The 22879-nt window shown below is 42.8% G+C and overlaps 1 protein-coding gene across 1 annotated transcript in view; it reads left to right on the top strand.

The window, feature by feature from the left end:
• LOC139557885 (sodium-dependent neutral amino acid transporter SLC6A17-like) overlaps positions 1-21002 on the top strand; it is a 74243-nt gene extending 53241 nt beyond the window's left edge. The window contains exons 6-12 of the mRNA XM_071373171.1: positions 8711-8821; positions 10127-10368; positions 13012-13204; positions 15710-15905; positions 19671-19830; positions 20123-20285; positions 20527-21002. Coding sequence (XP_071229272.1) covers positions 8711-8821; positions 10127-10368; positions 13012-13204; positions 15710-15905; positions 19671-19830; positions 20123-20285; positions 20527-20901 — 1440 coding nt within the window. The 3' untranslated portion in view covers positions 20902-21002. The remainder of the gene's footprint in view (positions 1-8710; positions 8822-10126; positions 10369-13011; positions 13205-15709; positions 15906-19670; positions 19831-20122; positions 20286-20526) is intronic.
• The last annotated feature ends 1877 nt before the right edge of the window (positions 21003-22879 follow it).

A 22879-nucleotide genomic window follows, 5' to 3' on the forward strand; every position in this document is an offset into this window, starting at 1 on the left:
GAGACTTTGTGGAATAGGGAAATACATAAGGGACATTGTGGAATAGGGAAATACATAAGAGACATTGTGGAATAGGGAAATACATAAGAGACATTGTGGAATAGGGAAATACATAAGAGACTGTGTGGAATAGGGAAATACATAAGAGACATTGTGGAATAGGGAAATACATAAGAGACATTGTGGAATAGGGAAATACATAAGAGACATTGTGGAATAGGGAAATACATAAGAGACATTGTGGAATAGGGAAATACATAAGAGACTTTGTGGAATAAGGAAATACATAAGGGACATTGTGGAATAGGGAAATACATAAGAGACATTGTGGAATAGGGAAATTGAGACATTGTGGAATAGGGAAATACATAAGAGACATTGTGGAATAGGGAAATACATAAGAGACATTGTGGAATAGGGAAATACATAAGAGACTTTGTGGAATAGGGAAATACATAAGAGACATTGTGGAATAGGGAAATACATAAGAGACGTTGTGGAATAGGGAAATACATAAGAGACATTGTGGAATAGGGAAATACATAAGAGACATTGTGGAATAGGGAAATTGAGACATTGTGGAATAGGGAAATACATAAGAGACATTGTGGAATAGGGAAATACATAAGAGACATTGTGGAATAGGGAAATACATAAGAGACTTTGTGGAATAGGGAAATACATAAGGGACATTGTGGAATAGGGAAATACATAAGAGACTTTGTGGAATAGGGAAATACATAAGAGACTTTGTGGAATAGGGAAATACATAAGAGACATTGTGGAATAGGGAAATACATAAGAGACATTGTGGAATAGGGAAATACATAAGAGACATTGTGGAATAGGGAAATACATAAGAGACATTGTGGAATAGGGAAATACATAAGAGGCGTTGTGGAATAGGGAAATACATAAGAGACATTGTGGAATAGGGAAATACATAAGAGGCGTTGTGGAATAGGGAAATACATAAGAGACATTGTGGAATAGGGAAATACATAAGAGACATTGTGGAATAGGGAAATACATAAGAGACATTGTGGAATAGGGAAATACATAAGAGACTTTGTGGAATAGGGAAATACATAACAGACATTGTGGAATAGGGAAATACATAAGAGACATTGTGGAATAGGGAAATACATAAGGGACATTGTGGAATAGGGAAATACATAAGAGACATTGTGGAATAGGGAAATACATAAGAGACATTGTGGAATAGGGAAATACATAAGAGACATTGTGGAATAGGGAAATACATAAGAAACATTGTGGAATAGGGAAATACATAAGAGACATTGTGGAATAGGGAAATACATAAGAGACTTTGTGGAATAGGGAAATACATAAGGGACATTGTGGAATAGGGAAATACATAAGAGACTTTGTGGAATAGGGAAATACATAAGAGACTTTGTGGAATAGGGAAATACATAAGGGACATTGTGGAATAGGGAAATACATAAGAGACATTGTGGAATAGGGAAATACATAAGAGACTTTGTGGATTAGGGAAATACATAAGAGACGTTGTGGAATAGGGAAATACATAAGAGGCGTTGTGGAATAGGGAAATACATAAGAGACATTGTGGAATAGGGAAATACATAAGAGACATTGTGGAATAGGGAAATACATAAGAGACTTTGTGGAATAGGGAAATACATAAGGGACATTGTGGAATAGGGAAATACATAAGAGACATTGTGGAATAGGGAAATACATAAGAGACTTTGTGGATTAGGGAAATACATAAGAGACGTTGTGGAATAGGGAAATACATAAGAGGCGTTGTGGAATAGGGAAATACATAAGAGACATTGTGGAATAGGGAAATACATAAGAGACATTGTGGAATAGGGAAATACATAAGAGACATTGTGGAATAGGGAAATACATAAGAGACTTTGTGGAATAGGGAAATACATAAGAGACATTGTGGAATAGGGAAATACATAAGAGACATTGTGGAATAGGGAAATACATAAGGGACATTGTGGAATAGGGAAATACATAAGAGACATTGTGGAATAGGGAAATACATAAGAGACATTGTGGAATAGGGAAATACATAAGAGACATTGTGGAATAGGGAAATACATAAGAAACATTGTGGAATAGGGAAATACATAAGAGACATTGTGGAATAGGGAAATACATAAGAGACTTTGTGGAATAGGGAAATACATAAGGGACATTGTGGAATAGGGAAATACATAAGAGACTTTGTGGAATAGGGAAATACATAAGAGACTTTGTGGAATAGGGAAATACATAAGGGACATTGTGGAATAGGGAAATACATAAGAGACATTGTGGAATAGGGAAATACATAAGAGACTTTGTGGATTAGGGAAATACATAAGAGACATTGTGGAATAGGGAAATACATAAGAGACATTGTGGAATAGGGAAATACATAAGAGACATTGTGGAATAGGGAAATACATAAGAGACATTGTGGAATAGGGAAATACATAAGAGACTTTGTGGAATAGGGAAATACATAAGGGACATTGTGGAATAGGGAAATACATAAGAGACATTGTGGAATAGGGAAATACATAAGAGACATTGTGGAATAGGGAAATACATAAGAGACTGTGTGGAATAGGGAAATACATAAGAGACATTGTGGAATAGGGAAATACATAAGAGACATTGTGGAATAGGGAAATACATAAGAGACATTGTGGAATAGGGAAATACATAAGAGACATTGTGGAATAGGGAAATACATAAGAGACTTTGTGGAATAAGGAAATACATAAGGGACATTGTGGAATAGGGAAATACATAAGAGACATTGTGGAATAGGGAAATTGAGACATTGTGGAATAGGGAAATACATAAGAGACATTGTGGAATAGGGAAATACATAAGAGACATTGTGGAATAGGGAAATACATAAGAGACTTTGTGGAATAGGGAAATACATAAGAGACATTGTGGAATAGGGAAATACATAAGAGACGTTGTGGAATAGGGAAATACATAAGAGACATTGTGGAATAGGGAAATACATAAGAGACATTGTGGAATAGGGAAATTGAGACATTGTGGAATAGGGAAATACATAAGAGACATTGTGGAATAGGGAAATACATAAGAGACATTGTGGAATAGGGAAATACATAAGAGACTTTGTGGAATAGGGAAATACATAAGGGACATTGTGGAATAGGGAAATACATAAGAGACTTTGTGGAATAGGGAAATACATAAGAGACTTTGTGGAATAGGGAAATACATAAGAGACATTGTGGAATAGGGAAATACATAAGAGACATTGTGGAATAGGGAAATACATAAGAGACATTGTGGAATAGGGAAATACATAAGAGACATTGTGGAATAGGGAAATACATAAGAGGCGTTGTGGAATAGGGAAATACATAAGAGACATTGTGGAATAGGGAAATACATAAGAGGCGTTGTGGAATAGGGAAATACATAAGAGACATTGTGGAATAGGGAAATACATAAGAGACATTGTGGAATAGGGAAATACATAAGAGACATTGTGGAATAGGGAAATACATAAGAGACTTTGTGGAATAGGGAAATACATAACAGACATTGTGGAATAGGGAAATACATAAGAGACATTGTGGAATAGGGAAATACATAAGGGACATTGTGGAATAGGGAAATACATAAGAGACACTGTGGAATAGGGAAATACATAAGAGACATTGTGGAATAGGGAAATACATAAGAGACATTGTGGAATAGGGAAATACATAAGAAACATTGTGGAATAGGGAAATACATAAGAGACATTGTGGAATAGGGAAATACATAAGAGACTTTGTGGAATAGGGAAATACATAAGGGACATTGTGGAATAGGGAAATACATAAGAGACTTTGTGGAATAGGGAAATACATAAGAGACTTTGTGGAATAGGGAAATACATAAGGGACATTGTGGAATAGGGAAATACATAAGAGACATTGTGGAATAGGGAAATACATAAGAGACTTTGTGGAATAGGGAACTACATAAGAGACATTGTGGAATAGGGAAATACATAAGAGACATTGTGGAATAGGGAAATACATAAGAGACATTGTGGAATAGGGAAATACATAAGAGACTTTGTGGAATAGGGAAATACATAAGGGACATTGTGGAATAGGGAAATACATAAGATACTTTGTGGAATAGGGAAATACGTAAGAGACTTTGTGGAATAGGGAAATACATAAGGGACATTGTGGAATAGGGAAATACATAAGAGACTTTGTGGAATAGGGAAATACATAAGAGACATTGTGGAATAGGGAAATACATAAGAGACATTGTGGAATAGGGAAATACATAAGAGACTTTGTGGAATAGGGAAATACATAAGAGACATTGTGGAATAGGGAAATACATAAGAGACATTGTGGAATAGGGAAATACATAAGAGACTTTGTGGAATAGGGAAATACATAAGAGACTTTGTGGAATAGGGAAATACATAAGAGACATTGTGGAATAGGGAAATACATAAGAGACTTTGTGGAATAGGGAAATACATAAGGGACATTGTGGAATAGGGAAATACATAAGAGACATTGTGGAATAGGGAAATACATAAGGGACATTGTGGAATAGGGAAATACATAAGAGACTTTGTGGAATAGGGAAATACATAAGGGACATTGTGGAATAGGGAAATACATAAGAGACATTGTGGAATAGGGAAATACATAAGAGACATTGTGGAATAGGGAAATACATAAGAGACATTGTGGAATAGGGAAATACATAAGAGACATTGTGGAATAGGGAAATACATAAGATACATTGTGAAATAGGGAAATAAATAAGGGACATTGTGGAATAGGGAAATACATAAGAGACTTTGTGGAATAGGGAAATACATAAGAGACTTTGTGGAATAGGGAAATACATAAGAGACATTGTGGAATAGGGAAATACATAAGAGACATTGTGGAATAGGGAAATACATAAGAGACATTGTGGAATAGGGAAATACATAAGAGACATTGTGGAATAGGGAAATACATAAGAGGCGTTGTGGAATAGGGAAATACATAAGAGACATTGTGGAATAGGGAAATACATAAGAGGCGTTGTGGAATAGGGAAATACATAAGAGACATTGTGGAATAGGGAAATACATAAGAGACATTGTGGAATAGGGAAATACATAAGAGACATTGTGGAATAGGGAAATACATAAGAGACTTTGTGGAATAGGGAAATACATAAGAGACATTGTGGAACAGGGAAATACATAAGAGACATTGTGGAATAGGGAAATACATAAGGGACATTGTGGAATAGGGAAATACATAAGAGACATTGTGGAATAGGAAATACATAAGAGACATTGTGGAATAGGGAAATACATAAGAGACATTGTGGAATAGGGAAATACATAAGAAACATTGTGGAATAGGGAAATACATAAGAGACATTGTGGAATAGGGAAATACATAAGAGACTTTGTGGAATAGGGAAATACATAAGGGACATTGTGGAATAGGGAAATACATAATAGACTTTGTGGAATAGGGAAATACATAAGAGACTTTGTGGAATAGGGAAATACATAAGGGACATTGTGGAATAGGGAAATACATAAGAGACATTGTGGAATAGGGAAATACATAAGAGACTTTGTGGAATAGGGAAATACATAAGAGACATTGTGGAATAGGGAAATACATAAGAGACATTGTGGAATAGGGAAATACATAAGAGACATTGTGGAATAGGGAAATACATAAGAGACATTGTGGAATAGGGAAATACATAAGAGACATTGTGGAATAGGGAAATACATAAGAGACTTTGTGGAATAGGGAAATACATAAGGGACATTGTGGAATAGGGAAATACATAAGAGACTTTGTGGAATAGGGAAATACATAAGAGACTTTGTGGAATAGGGAAATACATAAGGGACATTGTGGAATAGGGAAATACATAAGAGACATTGTGGAATAGGGAAATAAATAAGGGACATTGTGGAATAGGGAAATACATAAGAGACTTTGTGGAATAGGGAAATACATAAGAGACTTTGTGGAATAGGGAAATACATAAGAGACATTGTGGAATAGGGAAATACATAAGAGACATTGTGGAATAGGGAAATACATAAGAGACATTGTGGAATAGGGAAATGCATAAGAGACATTGTGGAATAGGGAAATACATAAGAGACTGTGTGGAATAGGGAAATACATAAGATACATTGTGGAATAGGGAAATACATAAGAGACATTGTGGAATAGGGAAATACATAAGAGACATTGTGGAATAGGGAAATACATAAGAGACATTGTGGAATAGGGAAATACATAAGAGACATTGTGGAATAGGGAAATACATAAGAGACATTGTGGAATAGGGAAATACATAAGAGACATTGTGGAATAGGGAAATACATAAGAGACTTTGTGGAATAAGGAAATACATAAGGGACATTGTGGAATAGGGAAATACATAAGAGACATTGTGGAATAGGGAAATTGAGACATTGTGGAATAGGGAAATACATAAGAGACATTGTGGAATAGGGAAATACATAAGAGACATTGTGGAATAGGGAAATACATAAGAGACTTTGTGGAATAGGGAAATACATAAGAGACATTGTGGAATAGGGAAATACATAAGAGACGTTGTGGAATAGGGAAATACATAAGAGACATTGTGGAATAGGGAAATACATAAGAGACATTGTGGAATAGGGAAATACATAAGAGACTTTGTGGAATAGGGAAATACATAAGAGACATTGTGGAATAGGGAAATACATAAGAGACATTGTGGAATAGGGAAATACATAAGAGACTTTGTGGAATAGGGAAATACATAAGAGACTTTGTGGAATAGGGAAATACATAAGAGACATTGTGGAATAGGGAAATACATAAGAGACTTTGTGGAATAGGGAAATACATAAGGGACATTGTGGAATAGGGAAATACATAAGAGACATTGTGGAATAGGGAAATACATAAGAGACATTGTGGAATAGGGAAATACATAAGAGACTTTGTGGAATAGGGAAATACATAAGGGACATTGTGGAATAGGGAAATACAGAAGAGACATTGTGGAATAGGGAAATACATAAGAGACATTGTGGAATAGGGAAATACATAAGAGACATTGTGGAATACGGAAATACATAAGAGACTTTGTGGAATAGGGAAATACATAAGAGACTTTGTGGAATAGGGAAATACATAAGAGACATTGTGGAATAGGGAAATACATAAGAGACATTGTGGAATAGGGAAATACATAAGAGACATTGTGGAATAGGGAAATACATAAGAGACATTGTGGAATAGGGAAATACATAAGAGACTGTGTGGAATAGGGAAATACATAAGAGACTTTGTGGAATAGGGAAATACATAAGAGACATTGTGGAATAGGGAAATACATAAGAGACGTTGTGGAATAGGGAAATACATAAGAGACATTGTGGAATAGGGAAATACATAAGAGACATTGTGGAATAGGGAAATACATAAGAGACTTTGTGGAATAGGGAAATACATAAGAGACATTGTGGAATAGGGAAATACATAAGAGACTTTGTGGAATAGGGAAATACATAAGAGACTTTGTGGAATAGGGAAATACATAAGAGACTTTGTGGAATAGGGAAATACATAAGAGACATTGTGGAATAGGGAAATACATAAGAGACTTTGTGGAATAGGGAAATACATAAGGGACATTGTGGAATAGGGAAATACATAAGAGACATTGTGGAATAGGGAAATACATAAGGGACATTGTGGAATAGGGAAATACATAAGAGACTTTGTGGAATAGGGAAATACATAAGGGACATTGTGGAATAGGGAAATACATAAGAGACATTGTGGAATAGGGAAATACATAAGAGACATTGTGGAATAGGGAAATACATAAGATACATTGTGGAATAGGGAAATACATAAGAGACATTGTGGAATAGGGAAATACATAAGATACATTGTGGAATAGGGAAATACATAAGAGACATTGTGGAATAGGGAAATACATTAGAGACATTGTGGAATAGGGAAATACATTAGAGACATTGTGGAATAGGGAAATACATAAGAGACATTGTGGAATAGGGAAATACATAAGAGACTTTGTGGAGTAGGGAAATACATAAGAGACATTGTGGAATAGGGAAATACATTAGAGACATTGTGGAATAGGGAAATACATAAGAGACATTGACAAGATCTGACACACTCTGTCTGAGTTCCTAATGGCACCTTATTCTCTATATACTTGTTTCCAGTGGTCCTGGTCAAAAGAAGTACACTACCTGTTTCCAGTGGCCCTGGTCAAAAGAAGTGCACTATATTGGAGATAGGGTGCCCTTTTGAAAGCAAACTTTAAAACATGGGACTCTGTCATAATCCCATTAGGGTAGCAAGGCCAAAGACATTCACAGAAGTGTGGTAGTGTCCATGGTAACAGTGTGACGTGTGTATCGTCCTCTGTCTGTCGCCCCCCCCTCAGGTCATATACTTCATGATAACAGTTTGTGTGTGTGTGTGTGTGCGTGTGTGTGCGTGTGTGTGTGTGTGTGTGTGTGTGTGTGTGTGTGTGTGTGTGTGTGTGTGTGTGTGTGTGTGTGCGCCTGCTTGCACATGTGTGTGTGCATTTGCGCATGTGTGTGTGTGTGTGTGTGTGTACGTGTGTGTGTGTTCTCTCCCCTCAGGTGATGTACTTCAGCTCTCTCTTCCCCTACGTGGTGTTGATCTGTTTCCTCGTCAGAGGCCTGATGCTCAAAGGATCTGTTGACGGCATCGCTCACATGTTCACTCCAAAGGTACACACACACACACACACACACACACACTCCAAAGGTACACACACACTCCAAAGGTACACACACACACACACACACACACACACACACACACACACCATCCTTCATCTGTGGTTCTGAGAATTACAGCCCCAAAGTTTAATGTGTTCATTATAAAATATAACACACAGACTAACCTCAGTCTGACACACTAACCTCAGTCTGACACACTAACCTCAGTCTGACACGCTAACCTCAGTCTGACACGTTAACCTCAGTCTGACACGTTAACCTCAGTCTGACACGTTAACCTAAGTCTGACACGATAACCTCAGTCTGACACACTAACCTCAGTCTGACACGCTAACCTCAGTCTGACACGATAACCTCAGTCTGACACGTTAACCTCAGTCTGACACGATAACCTCAGTCTGACACGATAACCTCAGTCTGACACGTTAACCTCAGTCTGACACGTTAACCTCAGTCTGACACGTTAACCTCAGTCTGACACGTTAACCTCAGTCTCAAACACGCTAACCTCAGTCTGACACGTTAACCTCAGTCTGACACGTTAACCTCAGTCTCAAACACGCGGTTATGTAATCACAGACTCAGCCTGGAGACAGAAGAGAATATTGTTACAGAGCCCACATACTGAGAGGAGACACATGTTTCCTGATATGGCAGTGTCTGTTTGTCTGTCTGGACTGGATTCTATGTAGGGATAGGAAACTCTAGTCGCAGTGCAGTGTTTGTCCTGCGGTATTTTGTTCCTCATCCTTGATTTATAATGTGGATTAGGGTTATGCTTTATATGAAGGACACTCAACTACCATTAATTAATGGATTCAGAGCCTCTGTACTGTACCGTATCCTTCATTTACTGTATGTCATTAGTATTCACTTCGACGGAAAATATGATTTTTATTTTATTTTATTTTTGTAGAGGGTTGTTGTCGCCCTCTACAGGCTGACTGATGTATTTTTCCTCTGAAGGTAGACATTTGCCAGAAATGTCTATTAGAGCATGATTGTGTGTGGAGCATTAAGTTGTTGACCTTTGCCCCATCTACCCCCTGACCTCTAACCTCAAATGGGCGGCAGGTAGCCTATTGGTTAGAGCGTTGGATCAGTAACTGAAAGGTTGCTGGTTTGAATACCTGCGCCAACAACATCAAAAATCTGTTGATGTGCCCTTGAGCAAGTCACTTAACCCTAATTTGCTCCAGGGGTGCTGTGCTACTATGGCTGACCCTGTAAAACTGCACATTTCTGGTGTACGTGACAATAAAACCTACTTTATTTTTGACCTCTTACCCCCAGTTGGAGAAGATGCTGGAGCCCCAGGTTTGGAGGGAGGCAGCCACCCAGGTGTTCTTCGCTCTGGGCCTTGGGTTCGGAGGGGTCATAGCCTTCTCCAGCTACAACAAGCGGGACAACAACTGTCACTTTGACGCAGCGCTGGTCTCTATCATCAACTTCATCACCTCCATCCTGGCTACGTTGGTGGTGTTCGCCGTGCTGGGGTTCAAGGCCAACATCATGAACGAGAAATGTGTTGTGGAGTGAGTATATCTAGCCTGGTGCAAGATCTTTTTGTGTTGTCTTCTGGTCCCAGATCTATTTGTGCTGTCTTCTGATCCCAGATCTGTTTGTGCTGTCTTCTGATCCCAGATCTGTTTGTGCTGTCTTCTGATCCCAGATCTGTTTGTGCTGTCTTCTGATTCCAGATCTGTTTGTGCTGTCTTCTGATCCCAGATCTGTTTGTGTTGTCTTCTGATCTCAGATCTGTTTGTGCTGTCTTCTGATCCCAGATCTGTTTGTGTTGTCTACTGATCCCAGATCTGTTTGTGCTGTCTTCTGATCTCAGATCTGTTTGTGTTGTCTACTGATCCCAGATCTGTTTGTGCTGTCTTCTGATCCCAGATCTGTTTGTGCTGTCTTCTGATTCCAGATCTGTTTGTGCTGTCTTCTGATCCCAGATCTGTTTGTGTTGTCTTCTGATCTCAGATCTGTTTGTGCTGTCTTCTGATCCCAGATCTGTTTGTGTTGTCTACTGATCCCAGATCTGTTTGTGCTGTCTTCTGATCCCAGATCTGTTTGTGTTGTCTACTGATCCCAGATCTGTTTGTGCTGTCTTCTGATCTCAGATCTGTTTGTGTTGTCTACTGATCCCAGATCTGTTTGTGCTGGAGTAAATCTGCTATATAATCCTGATTTATTATTATGTGTTGTTGGAGTAAATCTGCTGTATAATCCTGATTTATTATTATGTGTCGTTGGATTAAATTTGCTGTATAATCCTGATTTATTATTATGTGTCGTTGGAGTAAATCTGCTATATAATCCTGATTTATTATTATGTGTTGTTGGAGTAAATCTGCTGTATAATCCTGATTTATTATTATGTGTCGTTGAAGTAAATCTGCTGTTTAATCCTGATTTATTATTATGTGTCGTTGGATTAAATCTGCTATATAATCCTGATTAATTATTATGTGTCGTTGGATTAAATCTGCTGTATAATCCTGATTTATTATTATGTGTCGTTGGATTAAATCTGCTGTATAATCCTGATTTATTATTATGTGTCGTTGGATTAAATTTGCTGTATAATCCTGATTTATTATTATGTGTCGTTGGAGTAAATCTGCTATATAATCCTGATTTATTATTATGTGTCGTTGGAGTAAATCTGCTGTATAATCCTGATTTATTATTATGTGTCGTTGAAGTAAATCTGCTGTTTAATCCTGATTTATTATTATGTGTCGTTGGATTAAATCTGCTATATAATCCTGATTAATTATTATGTGTCGTTGGATTAAATCTGCTGTATAATCCTGATTTATTATTATGTGTCGTTGGATTAAATCTGCTGTATAATCCTGATTTATTATTATGTGTCGTTGGATTAAATTTGCTGTATAATCCTGATTTATTATTATGTGTCGTTGGAGTAAATCTGCTATATAATCCTGATTTATTATTATGTGTTGTTGGAGTAAATCTGCTGTATAATCCTGATTTATTATTATGTGTCGTTGAAGTAAATCTGCTGTTTAATCCTGATTTATTATTATGTGTCGTTGGATTAAATCTGCTATATAATCCTGATTAATTATTATGTGTCGTTGGATTAAATCTGCTGTATAATCCTGATTTATTATTATGTGTCGTTGGATTAAATCTGCTGTATAATCCTGATTTATTATTATGTGTCGTTGGATTAAATTTGCTGTATAATCCTGATTTATTATTATGTGTCGTTGGAGTAAATCTGCTATATAATCCTGATTTATTATTATGTGTGGTTGGAGTAAATCTGCTGTATAATCCTGATTTATTATTATGTGTCGTTGAAGTAAATCTGCTGTTTAATCCTGATTTATTATTATGTGTCGTTGGATTAAATCTGCTATATAATCCTGATTAATTATTATGTGTCGTTGGATTAAATCTGCTGTATAATCCTGATTTATTATTATGTGTCGTTGGATTAAATCTGCTGTATAATCCTGATTTATTATTATGTGTCGTTGGAGTAAATCTGCTGTATAATCCAGATTTATTATTATGTGTCGTTGGAGTAAATCTGCTGTATAATCCTGATTTATTATTATGTGTCGTTGGAGTAAATCTGCTCTATAATCCTGATTTATTATTATGTGTCGTTGGAGTAAATCTGCTGTATAATCCTGATTTATTATTATGTGTCGTTGGAGTATATCTGCTGTATAATCCTGATATATTATTATGTGTCGTTGGAGTAAATCTGCTCTCCACTCAGTCGTTCATCTTATCTTTACGTTTGAATCCATTATGGGACAATTTATGTCTGTTTTGCAGTGCACAGTAATTGTAAAAAGCTTAAAGGCCAGGATTCAATCCAACGCAGGACTAATGACCTGGGCACAGTAATAAACTTTGAGAAATAATCCACCAGACGTCGGCTGAGATGGTGATCTCTGTAAACACTGCAGATGTTGGCTCAGGCATAAAACCACTTCAAAGTAAAGTGCACAGATCGTTAATCTGTGTCTGTTTGAATTCCGATCTCACTCTTGTCAACAGAGAATTCAACCAAACTCAAATGATTGAATCAAACTCAAATAGCAGAACCAATCGCATATTGTCATTGTAGAATAGATGAGGTTCTTCTTTCGGTACTAACCTTACCCTCCTCTCCTCTCTCCTCCTGTCTACAGGAATGCAGAGAAGATCCTAGGTTACCTTAAGTCAGGTGTGTTGAGTCTTGAGCTGATCCCTCCCCACGTCAACTTCTCTCACCTGTCAGCTGTGGACTATCAGGAGATGTATGGAGTGATCAAGACTGTCAGGGAGGACAGCTTCGATCAGCTTGGACTGGACCCCTGTTTACTGGAGGACGAACTCAACAAGGTATGTTGGGTCTGGACCCCCGTTTACTGGAGGACGAACTCAACAAGGTATGTTGGGTCTGGACCCCCGTTTACTGGAGGACGAACTCAACAAGGTATGTTGGGTCTGGACCCCCGTTTACTGGAGGACGAACTCAACAAGGTATGTTGGGTCTGGACCCCCGTTTACTGGAGGACGAACTCAACAAGGTATGTTGGGTCTGGACCCCCGTTTACTGGAGGACGAACTCAACAAGGTATGTTGGGTCTGGACCCCCGTTTACTGGAGGACGAACTCAACAAGGTATGTTGGGTCTGGACCCCCGTTTACTGGAGGACGAACTCAACAAGGTATGTTGGCCATCGGGTAAGTTGAGCCGTTGGCCATGGGGTAAGTTGAGCCGTTGGCCATGGGGTAAGTTGAGCCGTTGGCCATGGGGTAAGTTGAGCCGTTGGCCATGGGGTAAGTTGAGCCAATGGCCATGGGGTAAGTTGAGCCGATGGTCATGGGGTAAGTTGAGCCGATGGCCATGGGGTAAGTTCAGCCGTTGGCCATCGGGTAAGTTGAGCTGATGGCCATGGGGTAAGTTGAGCCGATGGCCATGGGGTAAGTTGAGCCGATGGCCATGGGGTAAGTTGAGCTGATGGCCATGGGGTAAGTTGAGCCGATGGCCATGGGGTAAGTTGAGCCGATGGCCATGGGGTAAGTTGAGCCGATGGCCATGGGGTAAGTTGAGCCGTTGGCCATGGGGTAAGTTGAGCCGTTGGCCATGGGGTAAGTTGAGCCGTTGGCCATGGGGGTAAGTTGAGCCGATGGTCATGGGGTAAGTTGAGCCGATGGCCATGGGGTAAGTTCAGCCGTTGGCCATCGGGTAAGTTGAGCCGATGGCCATGGGGTAAGTTGAGCCGATGGCCATGGGGTAAGTTGAGCTGATGGCCATGGGGTAAGTTGAGCCGATGGCCATGGGGTAAGTTGAGCCGATGGCCATGGGGTAAGTTGAGCCGTTGGCCATGGGGTAAGTTGAGCCGTTGGCCATGGGGGTAAGTTGAGCCGATGGTCATGGGGTAAGTTGAGCCGATGGCCATGGGGTAAGTTCAGCCGTTGGCCATCGGGTAAGTTGAGCCGATGGCCATGGGGTAAGTTGAGCCGATGGCCATGGGGTAAGTTGAGCCGATGGCCATGGGGTAAGTTGAGCCGATGGCCATGGGGTAAGTTGAGCCGATGGCCATGGGGTAAGTTGAGCCGATGGCCATGGGGTAAGTTGAGCCGTTGGCCATGGGGTAAGTTGAGCCGTTGGCCATGGGGGTAAGTTGAGCCGATGGTCATGGGGTAAGTTGAGCCGATGGTCATGGGGTAAGTTGAGCCGTTGGCCATGGGGGTAAGTTGAGCCGATGGCCATGGGGTAAGTTGAGCCGATGGCCATGGGGGTAAGTTGAGCAAATGGCCATGGGGTAAGTTGAGCAAATGGCCATGGGGTAAGTTGAGCCGATGGCCATGGGGGTAAGTTGAGCCGATGGCCATGGTGTAAGTTGAGCAGATGGCCATGGGGTAAGTTGAGCCGATGGCCATGGGGTAAGTTGAGCCAATGCTTGAGCCAATGGCAAGTTGAGCAAATTGAAACGTTTTCTTCCCAGGCGAAATGCAAGGCATTATCATGCAGATAATATGGTAACAACAGGGCATAGCCTATGTTAAAAGTGTTTTAAAAAGTACACAGTGTTTACTAGGTGTTAAGCCTGTGTTAAAATATGCTTACAGTGACTAAAAGACCCAAAAGTATTGTGATTGTGTTGAATTGTGTTTGGTAAATTAAGATTGACATGATTTAAAAAAAGTAGTGGTAATATTTCAAGGCTTATCTTACACTGTCCCGAGGCTCAATTTACCGCGGCTCAACTTACCCCATACCCGGGGTAAATTGTGCCAGGAGACCACTTTTTTTGGACAAGCTATGTTTTCAAAACTGGCACAATAAACTGTCATGTTTACATTATTATTTCAAGGGATAAAAAAACATCCTGAAATATATGTGATTATCTCTGTTAGAAAGAATACCGCTTGACGGAGTGATGCTGAATGTCAAATATGGCTCAACTTACCCCACTCTACCCTACATAAAACATATCTGTAGATTTACCTCTCTTTCTCTCTCTCTCTCTACCTCTCTCTCTTTCTCTCTGTCTCTCTCTCTCTCTACCTCTCTTTCTCTACCTCTCTCTGTCTCTCTCTCTCTCGCTCTCTCTCTCTTTCTCTCTACCTCTCTCTCTCTACCTCTCTCTCTCTACCTCTCTCTCTACCTCTCTCTTTCTCTATCTCTCTCTCTCTCTCTCTCTCTTTCTCTCTACCTCTCTCTCTCTACCTCTCTCTCTCTACCTCTCTTTCTCTACCTCTCTCTCTCTCTCTCTCTCTTGCTCTCTCTACCTCTCTCTCTCTCTCGCTCTCTCTACCTCTCTCTCTCTCTCGCTCTCTCTACCTCTCTCTCACCTCTCTCTCTCTCTACCTCTGTCTCTCTCTCTCTTTCTCCAGGCAGTGCAGGGTACAGGCCTGGCCTTCATTGCCTTCACTGAGGCTATGACCCACTTCCCTGCCTCTCCCTTCTGGTCTGTCATGTTCTTCTTCATGCTGATTAACCTGGGGCTGGGGTCCATGATCGGCACCATGACAGGGATCACCACACCTGTACTAGACGCCTTCCCCAAGATACGCAAGGAGTTCCTCTGTGGTGAGGCTTCTATTGATTGGTTGGTTGTTTGATTGGTATCGATAGATTGATTATTTATCAGTCATTAGTCAAAGGTCTTTTGGCATCAGCCAATGGCTGTTGAAAGAAGCAATGCCTTACTTTGCATTGGTTAAGCATTAGAGATGTAGTCACATAATCAGCCTAATCAGTCTAATATCTTTCCTCTCAACTATTCAAGTTTCATTTGTTTTATCCTAGTGGTTAGAGCGTTGGGCCAGTAAAAAAAGGTTGCTGGATCGAATCCCGGAGCTGACAAGGTAAAAATATGTCGTACTGCCCCTGAACAAGGCAGTTAACCCACTATTCCCCGGTAGGCCTTCATTGTAAATAAGAATTTGTTCTTAACTGACTTGCCTAGTTAAATAGGTAAATAAATACATTTAAAATGTAAAATAAATTATTAGTCATATGTACAGGATACACACGGTATACATCGTCCAATGAAATGCTTACTTATAGGTTCCTTATAGAACAATGCAACAACAATAATAACTAATTAAAGATAAGAACAGGAACATAAAGTAAATGTCTCAGTAGAAAATAATAAACATTGTAGCATCAGTATAATACAGGAAGGCACAATTTATAGAACAGAATATCTACACATGTTTTAGGGAAAGGGAGATTGGGGGAAATGTGTTTAAATTGTGCAGTATTTAGCCATCATAATAAGAGACTGGTAGCAGCAGTTGTGATGTGTGGGTAGCATTAATGTGTGTGTGTGTGTGTGTGTGTGTGTGTGTGTGTGTGTGTGTGTGTGTGTGTGTGTGTGTGTGTGTGTGTGTGTGTGTGTGTGTGTGTGTGTGTGTGTGTGGGTGGGTGGGTGTGTGGGTGGGTGGGTGTGTGTGTGTGTGTGTGTGTGTGTGTGTGTGTGTGTGTGTGTGTGTGTGTGTGTGTGTGTGTGTGGGTGTGTGTGGGTGTGTGTGGGTGTGTGTGTGTGGGTGTGTGTGGGTGTGTGTGTGTGGGTGTGTGTGGGTGTGTGTGGGTGTGTGTGTGTGTGTGAGTGAATGAGTGAATGCATGTGTGTTAAGATGTGGAGAATCAGTGCAGGTGGTCAGTCCAGTTCAAATGTTCAGCAGTCTGATGGCTTGTAGAGACGGGGGGGGGGGGGGGTCCAGCCCTCCTCCCCAATTAAAATGCCACCAACATCCTGTGGTCTCTGGATGGGTGGAAGCACATCCCAGTGATGGAGGACCTTTCGGGTCGTGGACGGAGCAATTCCTGTACCAGTGATGGAGGGCCTTTCGGGTCATGGACGGAGCAATTCCTGTACCAGTGATGGAGGGCCTTTCGGGTCATGGACGGAGCAATTCCTGTACCAGTGATGGAGGGCCTTTCGGGTCATGGACGGAGCAATTCCTGTACCAGTGATGGAGGGCCTTTCGGGTCATGGACGGAGCAATTCCTGTACCAGTGATGGAGGGCCTTTCGGGTCGTGGACGGAGCAATTCCTGTACCAGGCTGTGTTGCAACCGGTCAGGACGCTCTTGATAGTGCAGCGGGAGTATTTGGAGAGGATGGCATGCTGAATTTCTTCAGCCACCATAGGAAGTAGAGACGCTGTTGTGGCCTCTTGACCAGAGTGGTGGAGGTGTTGGTCCATGTTAAGTCCTCGGTGATGTGGACGCTGAGGAACTGACTCTCTCTTCTGCAGTCCTCGGTGATGTGGACGCTGAGGAACTGACTCCCTCTACTGCAGTCCTCGGTGATGTGGACGCTGAGGAACTGACTCTCTCTACTGCAGTCCTCGGTGATGTGGACGCAGAGGAACTGACTCTCTCTACTGCAGTCCTCGGTGATGTGGACGCTGAGGAACTGACTCTCTCTACTGCAGTCCTCGGTGATGTGGACGCTGAGGAACTGACTCTCTCTACTGCAGTCCTCTGTGATGTGGACGTGGAGGAACTGACTCTCTCTACTGCAGTCCTCGGTGATGTGGACGCTGAGGAACTGACTCTCTCTACTGCAGTCCTCGGTGATGTGGACGCTGAGGAACTGACTCTCTCTACTGCAGTCCTCGGTGATGTGGACGCTGAGGAACTGACTCTCTCTACTGCAGTCCTCGGTGATGTGGACGTGGAGGAACTGACTCTCTCTACTGCAGTCCTCGGTGATGTGGGCGCTGAGGAACTGACTCTCTCTACTGCAGTCCTCGGTGATGTGGACGCAGAGGAACTGACTCTCTCTACTGCAGTCCTCGGTGATGTGGGCGCTGAGGAACTGACTCTCTCTACTGCAGTCCTCGGTGATGTGGACGCTGAGGAACTGACTCTCTCTACTGCAGTCCTCGGTGATGTGGACGCTGAGGAACTGACTCCCTCTACTGCAGTCCTCGGTGATGTGGGCGCTGAGGAACTGACTCTCTCTACTGCAGTCCTCGGTGATGTGGACGCAGAGGAACTGACTCTCTCTACTGCAGTCCTCGGTGATGTGGGCGCTGAGGAACTGACTCTCTCTACTGCAGTCCTCGGTGATGTGGACGCTGAGGAACTGACTCTCTCTACTGCAGTCCTCGGTGATGTGGACGCTGAGGAACTGACTCTCTCTACTGCAGTCCTCGGTGATGTGGACGCTGAGGAACTGACTCTCTCTACTGCAGAGGACTGAGGACACACCCCTGGGGGGCTCTAAGGGAGTACAGCAGAGGACTGAGGACACACCCCTGGGGGGGGGGGGGGGGGGCTAAGGGAGTACAGCAGAGGACAGAGGACACACCCCTGGGGGGGCTCCTGTGTTAAGAGTCAGTGTAGAGGATCCAGTTGCAGAGGGTAGTGTCCAGACCCAGAGCTCTGAGCTTGGTGATGACCTTGGAGGGAACAATAATGTTGAATGCTGAACTGTAGACAATGAACAGCATTCTCACATAGGTGTCCCTCTTGTCCAGATGTGTTAGGGCAGTGTGAATAGTGATACTGGATCTGATGGAGCGTGGACCTTCGTCTCTCAGTGGGCTGTTGGATCGTAGCCTTCTTTTGTGGTCTGTATGTATGATTATTCATGTATCCTCCTCTTCCTCCTCCTTCTCTCTTCCTCCTATTTCTCCTCCTTCTCTCTTCCTCCTCTTCCTCCTTACTCTTCCTCCTCCTCCTTCTCTCTTCCTCATCTTCCTCTTCCTCCTTCCTCCTCCTCTTCCTCCTCCTCCTTCTCTCTTCCTCCTCTTCCTCCTCCTTCTCTCTTCCTCCTCCTCCTCTTCCTCCTTCCTCCTCCTCTTCCTCCTCCTCCTTCTCTCTTCCTCCTCTTCCTCCGTACTCTTCCTCTTCATCATCCTCCTCCTCCTTCTCTCTTCCTCCTCCTCCTCTTCCTCCTCCTCTTCCTCCTCCTCCTTCTCTTCCTCCTCTCCTCCTCCTTCTCTCTTCCTCCTCCTCCTCGTCCTCCTTCCTCCTCCTCTTCTGCCTCCTCCTTCTCTCTTCCTCCTCTTCCTCCTTACTCCTTCTCTCTTCCTCCTCCTCCTCTTCCTCCTTACTCCTCCTCATCCTCCTCCTCCTTCTCTCTTCCTCCTCTTCCTCCTTCCTCCTCCTCTTCCTCCTCCTCCTTCTCTCTTCCTCCTCTTCCTCCTTCCTCCTTCTCTCTTCCTCCTCCTCCTCTTCCTCCTTCCTCCTCCTCATCCTCCTCTTCCTTCTCTCTTCCTCCTCTTCCTCCTTATTCCTCCTCTTCCTCCTCCTTCTTCCTCCTTCTCTCTTCCTCCTCCTCCTCTTCCTCCTCCTGTCTTCCTCCTCCTCCTCCTATTCCTCCTCCTCTTCTCAGTTGGTTGTTGCATTGTGGCGTTCTTCTGCGGCCTGCTGTTCGTCCAGCGCTCAGGGAACTACTTTGTGACCATGTTTGATGACTACTCAGCTGGCCTGCCTCTCACTGTGGTGGTTATACTGGAGAATATATCTGTGGCCTGGATCTACGGCACCAAGAGGTACTGGATAAATAACATGACACGGCACTTACATATTACTTTATAGCCATGAACAAATGGATTTGTAGATTTGTATCATGATGAATGTGTTCAAACTTGTTTTTGTTCTTCCCCACCCTTAATCTCCCTCCCTCCCCCTCCCCTCCCCCCTCTCTCTCTCTCCCTCCCTCTGAGTCTCTCTCCTTCTCTCTCTCTCCCTCCCTCTCTCTCTCTTTCTCCCTCTCTTTCTCCCTCTCTCCCTCCCTCCCTCCCTCCCTCCCTCTCCACCCCCCCCCCGCTCTCTCTCTCTCAGGTTCATGCAGGATCTAGAGGACATGTTGGGTTTCAGACCCTACTCTTTCTATTTCTATATGTGGAAGTATGTGTCTCCTGCCTGTCTCATCGTGCTCATCATTGCCACTGTGATAGAGATGGCCATCAGTCCTGCAGGGTACAACGCCTGGGTGGAGGAACTGGTCAGTGAATCATCTCTCTCGTGGTAGCTTCTCTGTCTCGTTCTCTTTTCCATCCTCTTTCTTACTCCTTCTATCTGCTTTGTATTTCAGATGTGCATTTGCCCTTTTAAATGTTCTGTTCTAAGACTTTCCTGACAGTTCAATGATTGTTTAGATAGTACATGTATGTTTAATTATTTAATACATTCACTCACTCTCTCCTCTCTCCTTCCTCTTGTCCCCCCCCCCCCCCCCACACTAGGCGTCGGAGAAGTTCCTCTCCTACCCTCCGTGGGCTCTGGGAGTGGCCTACTCCCTCATCATCGCTGCCATGCTTCCTCTCCCCTGCGTCTTCATCGCCCGCCACTTCAACCTGGTCTCTGACGGCTCCAACAAGCTGTCCGTCTCCTACCGTAAAGGCATGACCAAGGACCTCTCTGGCCTAGAGGAGGAGAACGAGTCCCGCTTCATCCTCAGTAAAGGCACCCCCAGCCCCAGCCCCTCGCCCATGCCCTCTCACCGCCCCTACCTGGGGCCCGGCGGAGCCCAGGAGATGACCAACACGGCTGGATATGGTACCGGGACACCGACCAAGACGGGTTATCAGAATATTAATTCGCCAGAGTCCGAACTATGATTGATCTGACTGACTGAAGCACAAGACACCCTATCTATCAAACACAACTCAACAAAACCCCTACACAGAGAGAGAGAGAGACAGAGAGACAGAGAGAGAGAGAGAGAGAGACAGAGAGAGAGAGAGAGAGAGAGAGACAGAGAGAGAGAGAGAGAGAGAGAGAGAGAGAGAGAGAGAGAGAGAGAGAGAGGAGAGAGAGAGAGAGAGAGAGAGGGAGGGAGGGAGGGAGGGAGGGAGGGAGGGAGGGAGGGAGGGAGGGAGGGAGAGACTGAGGGAGAGAGAGACTGAGAGAGAGAGACTGAGAGAGAGAGAGAGAGAGAGAGAGAGAGAGAGAGAGAGAGAGAGAGAGAGAGAGAGAGAGAGAGAGAGAGAGAGAGAGACTGAGAGAGACTGAGAGAGAGAGACTGAGAGAGACTGAGAGAGACTGAGAGAGAGAGACTGAGAGAGAGAGACTGAGAGAGAGAGACTGAGAGAGAGAGACTGAGAGAGAGAGACTGAGAGAGAGAGACTGAGAGAGAGAGACAGAGAGAGAGAGAGAGAGAGAGAGAGAGAGAGAGAGAGAGAGAGAGAGAGACTGAGAGAGAGAGAGAGAGAGAGAGAGAGAGAGAGAGAGAGCACTGCCGGGGGAGGTTTCAGTGTAACCTAACCCCCTCCACTTCATTCCTCCATTACAGAACAGCATCTCTCCATCCATAATAATTAGGATCTCTTCTTCTCCAGGTAATGTGGTTAAGAGGTACGGTGTGTTGTGGTGTAACTGTGTTAAAGTCAAGGTGTCCCAGACACTGCAATACGACGGTCACACTGATCATAGTGTTTTTTTGCGCGCTAGGTTTATTTTGGGTGATGGAAGGAGCTGTGTTATCTCAGGAAGCTCTTAAAGTCTTTTCTTCGTTCCATAAAAGAGGATTATATCCCATAGAGTAGAAGGGGATTCAGACGAGCACACGGCATTTTCCACTTCACCACCATCACTTTCTTCTCTCACTTTTATCACATGAAACAATCTCTACAGACCCTCTTAGTGGAAATCTGACCTGGGCTGCAGCCTAAATGGGACCCTATGGACTCTGGTCAAAAGTAGTGCCCTTTGTAGGGAATAGGGTGCCATTTGGGACACTGGCTCAGTAGTAAATCATTCTTCTACAGCGTCGTACCTTAACTGTTAAAGGTGAGCTATTGTACACACCAAGTCACATGGATCGCCTTCTATCTCTATGTTATTTACAATCTGCTGTGAGACCTAGAAACCATGTAAACCTACATGTTAGGAGATGAAGGTTTAGCCTGAAGACGAAGGTTTACTGTTCACCAAGCTGTAAAGAACAGCCCCCCCCCTCTCTCTGATGTTCACCTAGCTGTAAAGAACAGCCCCCTCTCTCTCTACTGTTCACCTAGCTGTAAAGAACAGCCCCCTCTCTCTCTACTATTCACCTAGCTGTAAAGAACAGCCACCCCCCCTCTCTACTGTTCACCTAACTGTAAAGAACAGCCCCCCTCTCTCTACTGTTCACCTAGCTGTAAAGAACAGCCCCCTCTCTCTCTACTGTTCACCTAGCTGTAAAGAACAGCCCCCTCTCTCTCTACTATTCACCTAGCTGTAAAGAACAGCCACCCCCCCTCTCTACTGTTCACCTAACTGTAAAGAACAGCCCCCCTCTCTCTACTGTTCACCTAGCTGTAAAGAACAGCCCCCCCTCTCTCTACTGTTCACCTAACTGTAAAGAACAGCCCACCTCTCTCTACTGTTCACCTAGCTGTAAAGAACAGCCCCCCTCTCTCTACTGTTCACCTAGCTGTAAAGAACAGCCACCCCCCCCTCTCTACTGTTCACCTAGCTGTAAAGAACAGCCCCCTCTCTCTCTACTGTTCACCTAGCTGTAAAGAACAGCCCCCCTCTCTCTACTGTTCACCTAGCTGTAAAGAACAGCCCCCCCTCTCTCTACTGTTCACCTAGCTGTAAAGAACAGCCCCCCCT

The sequence above is a fragment of the Salvelinus alpinus genome, chromosome 28 (assembly GCF_045679555.1).
Source record: "Salvelinus alpinus chromosome 28, SLU_Salpinus.1, whole genome shotgun sequence".
NCBI lineage: Eukaryota > Metazoa > Chordata > Actinopteri > Salmoniformes > Salmonidae > Salvelinus > Salvelinus alpinus.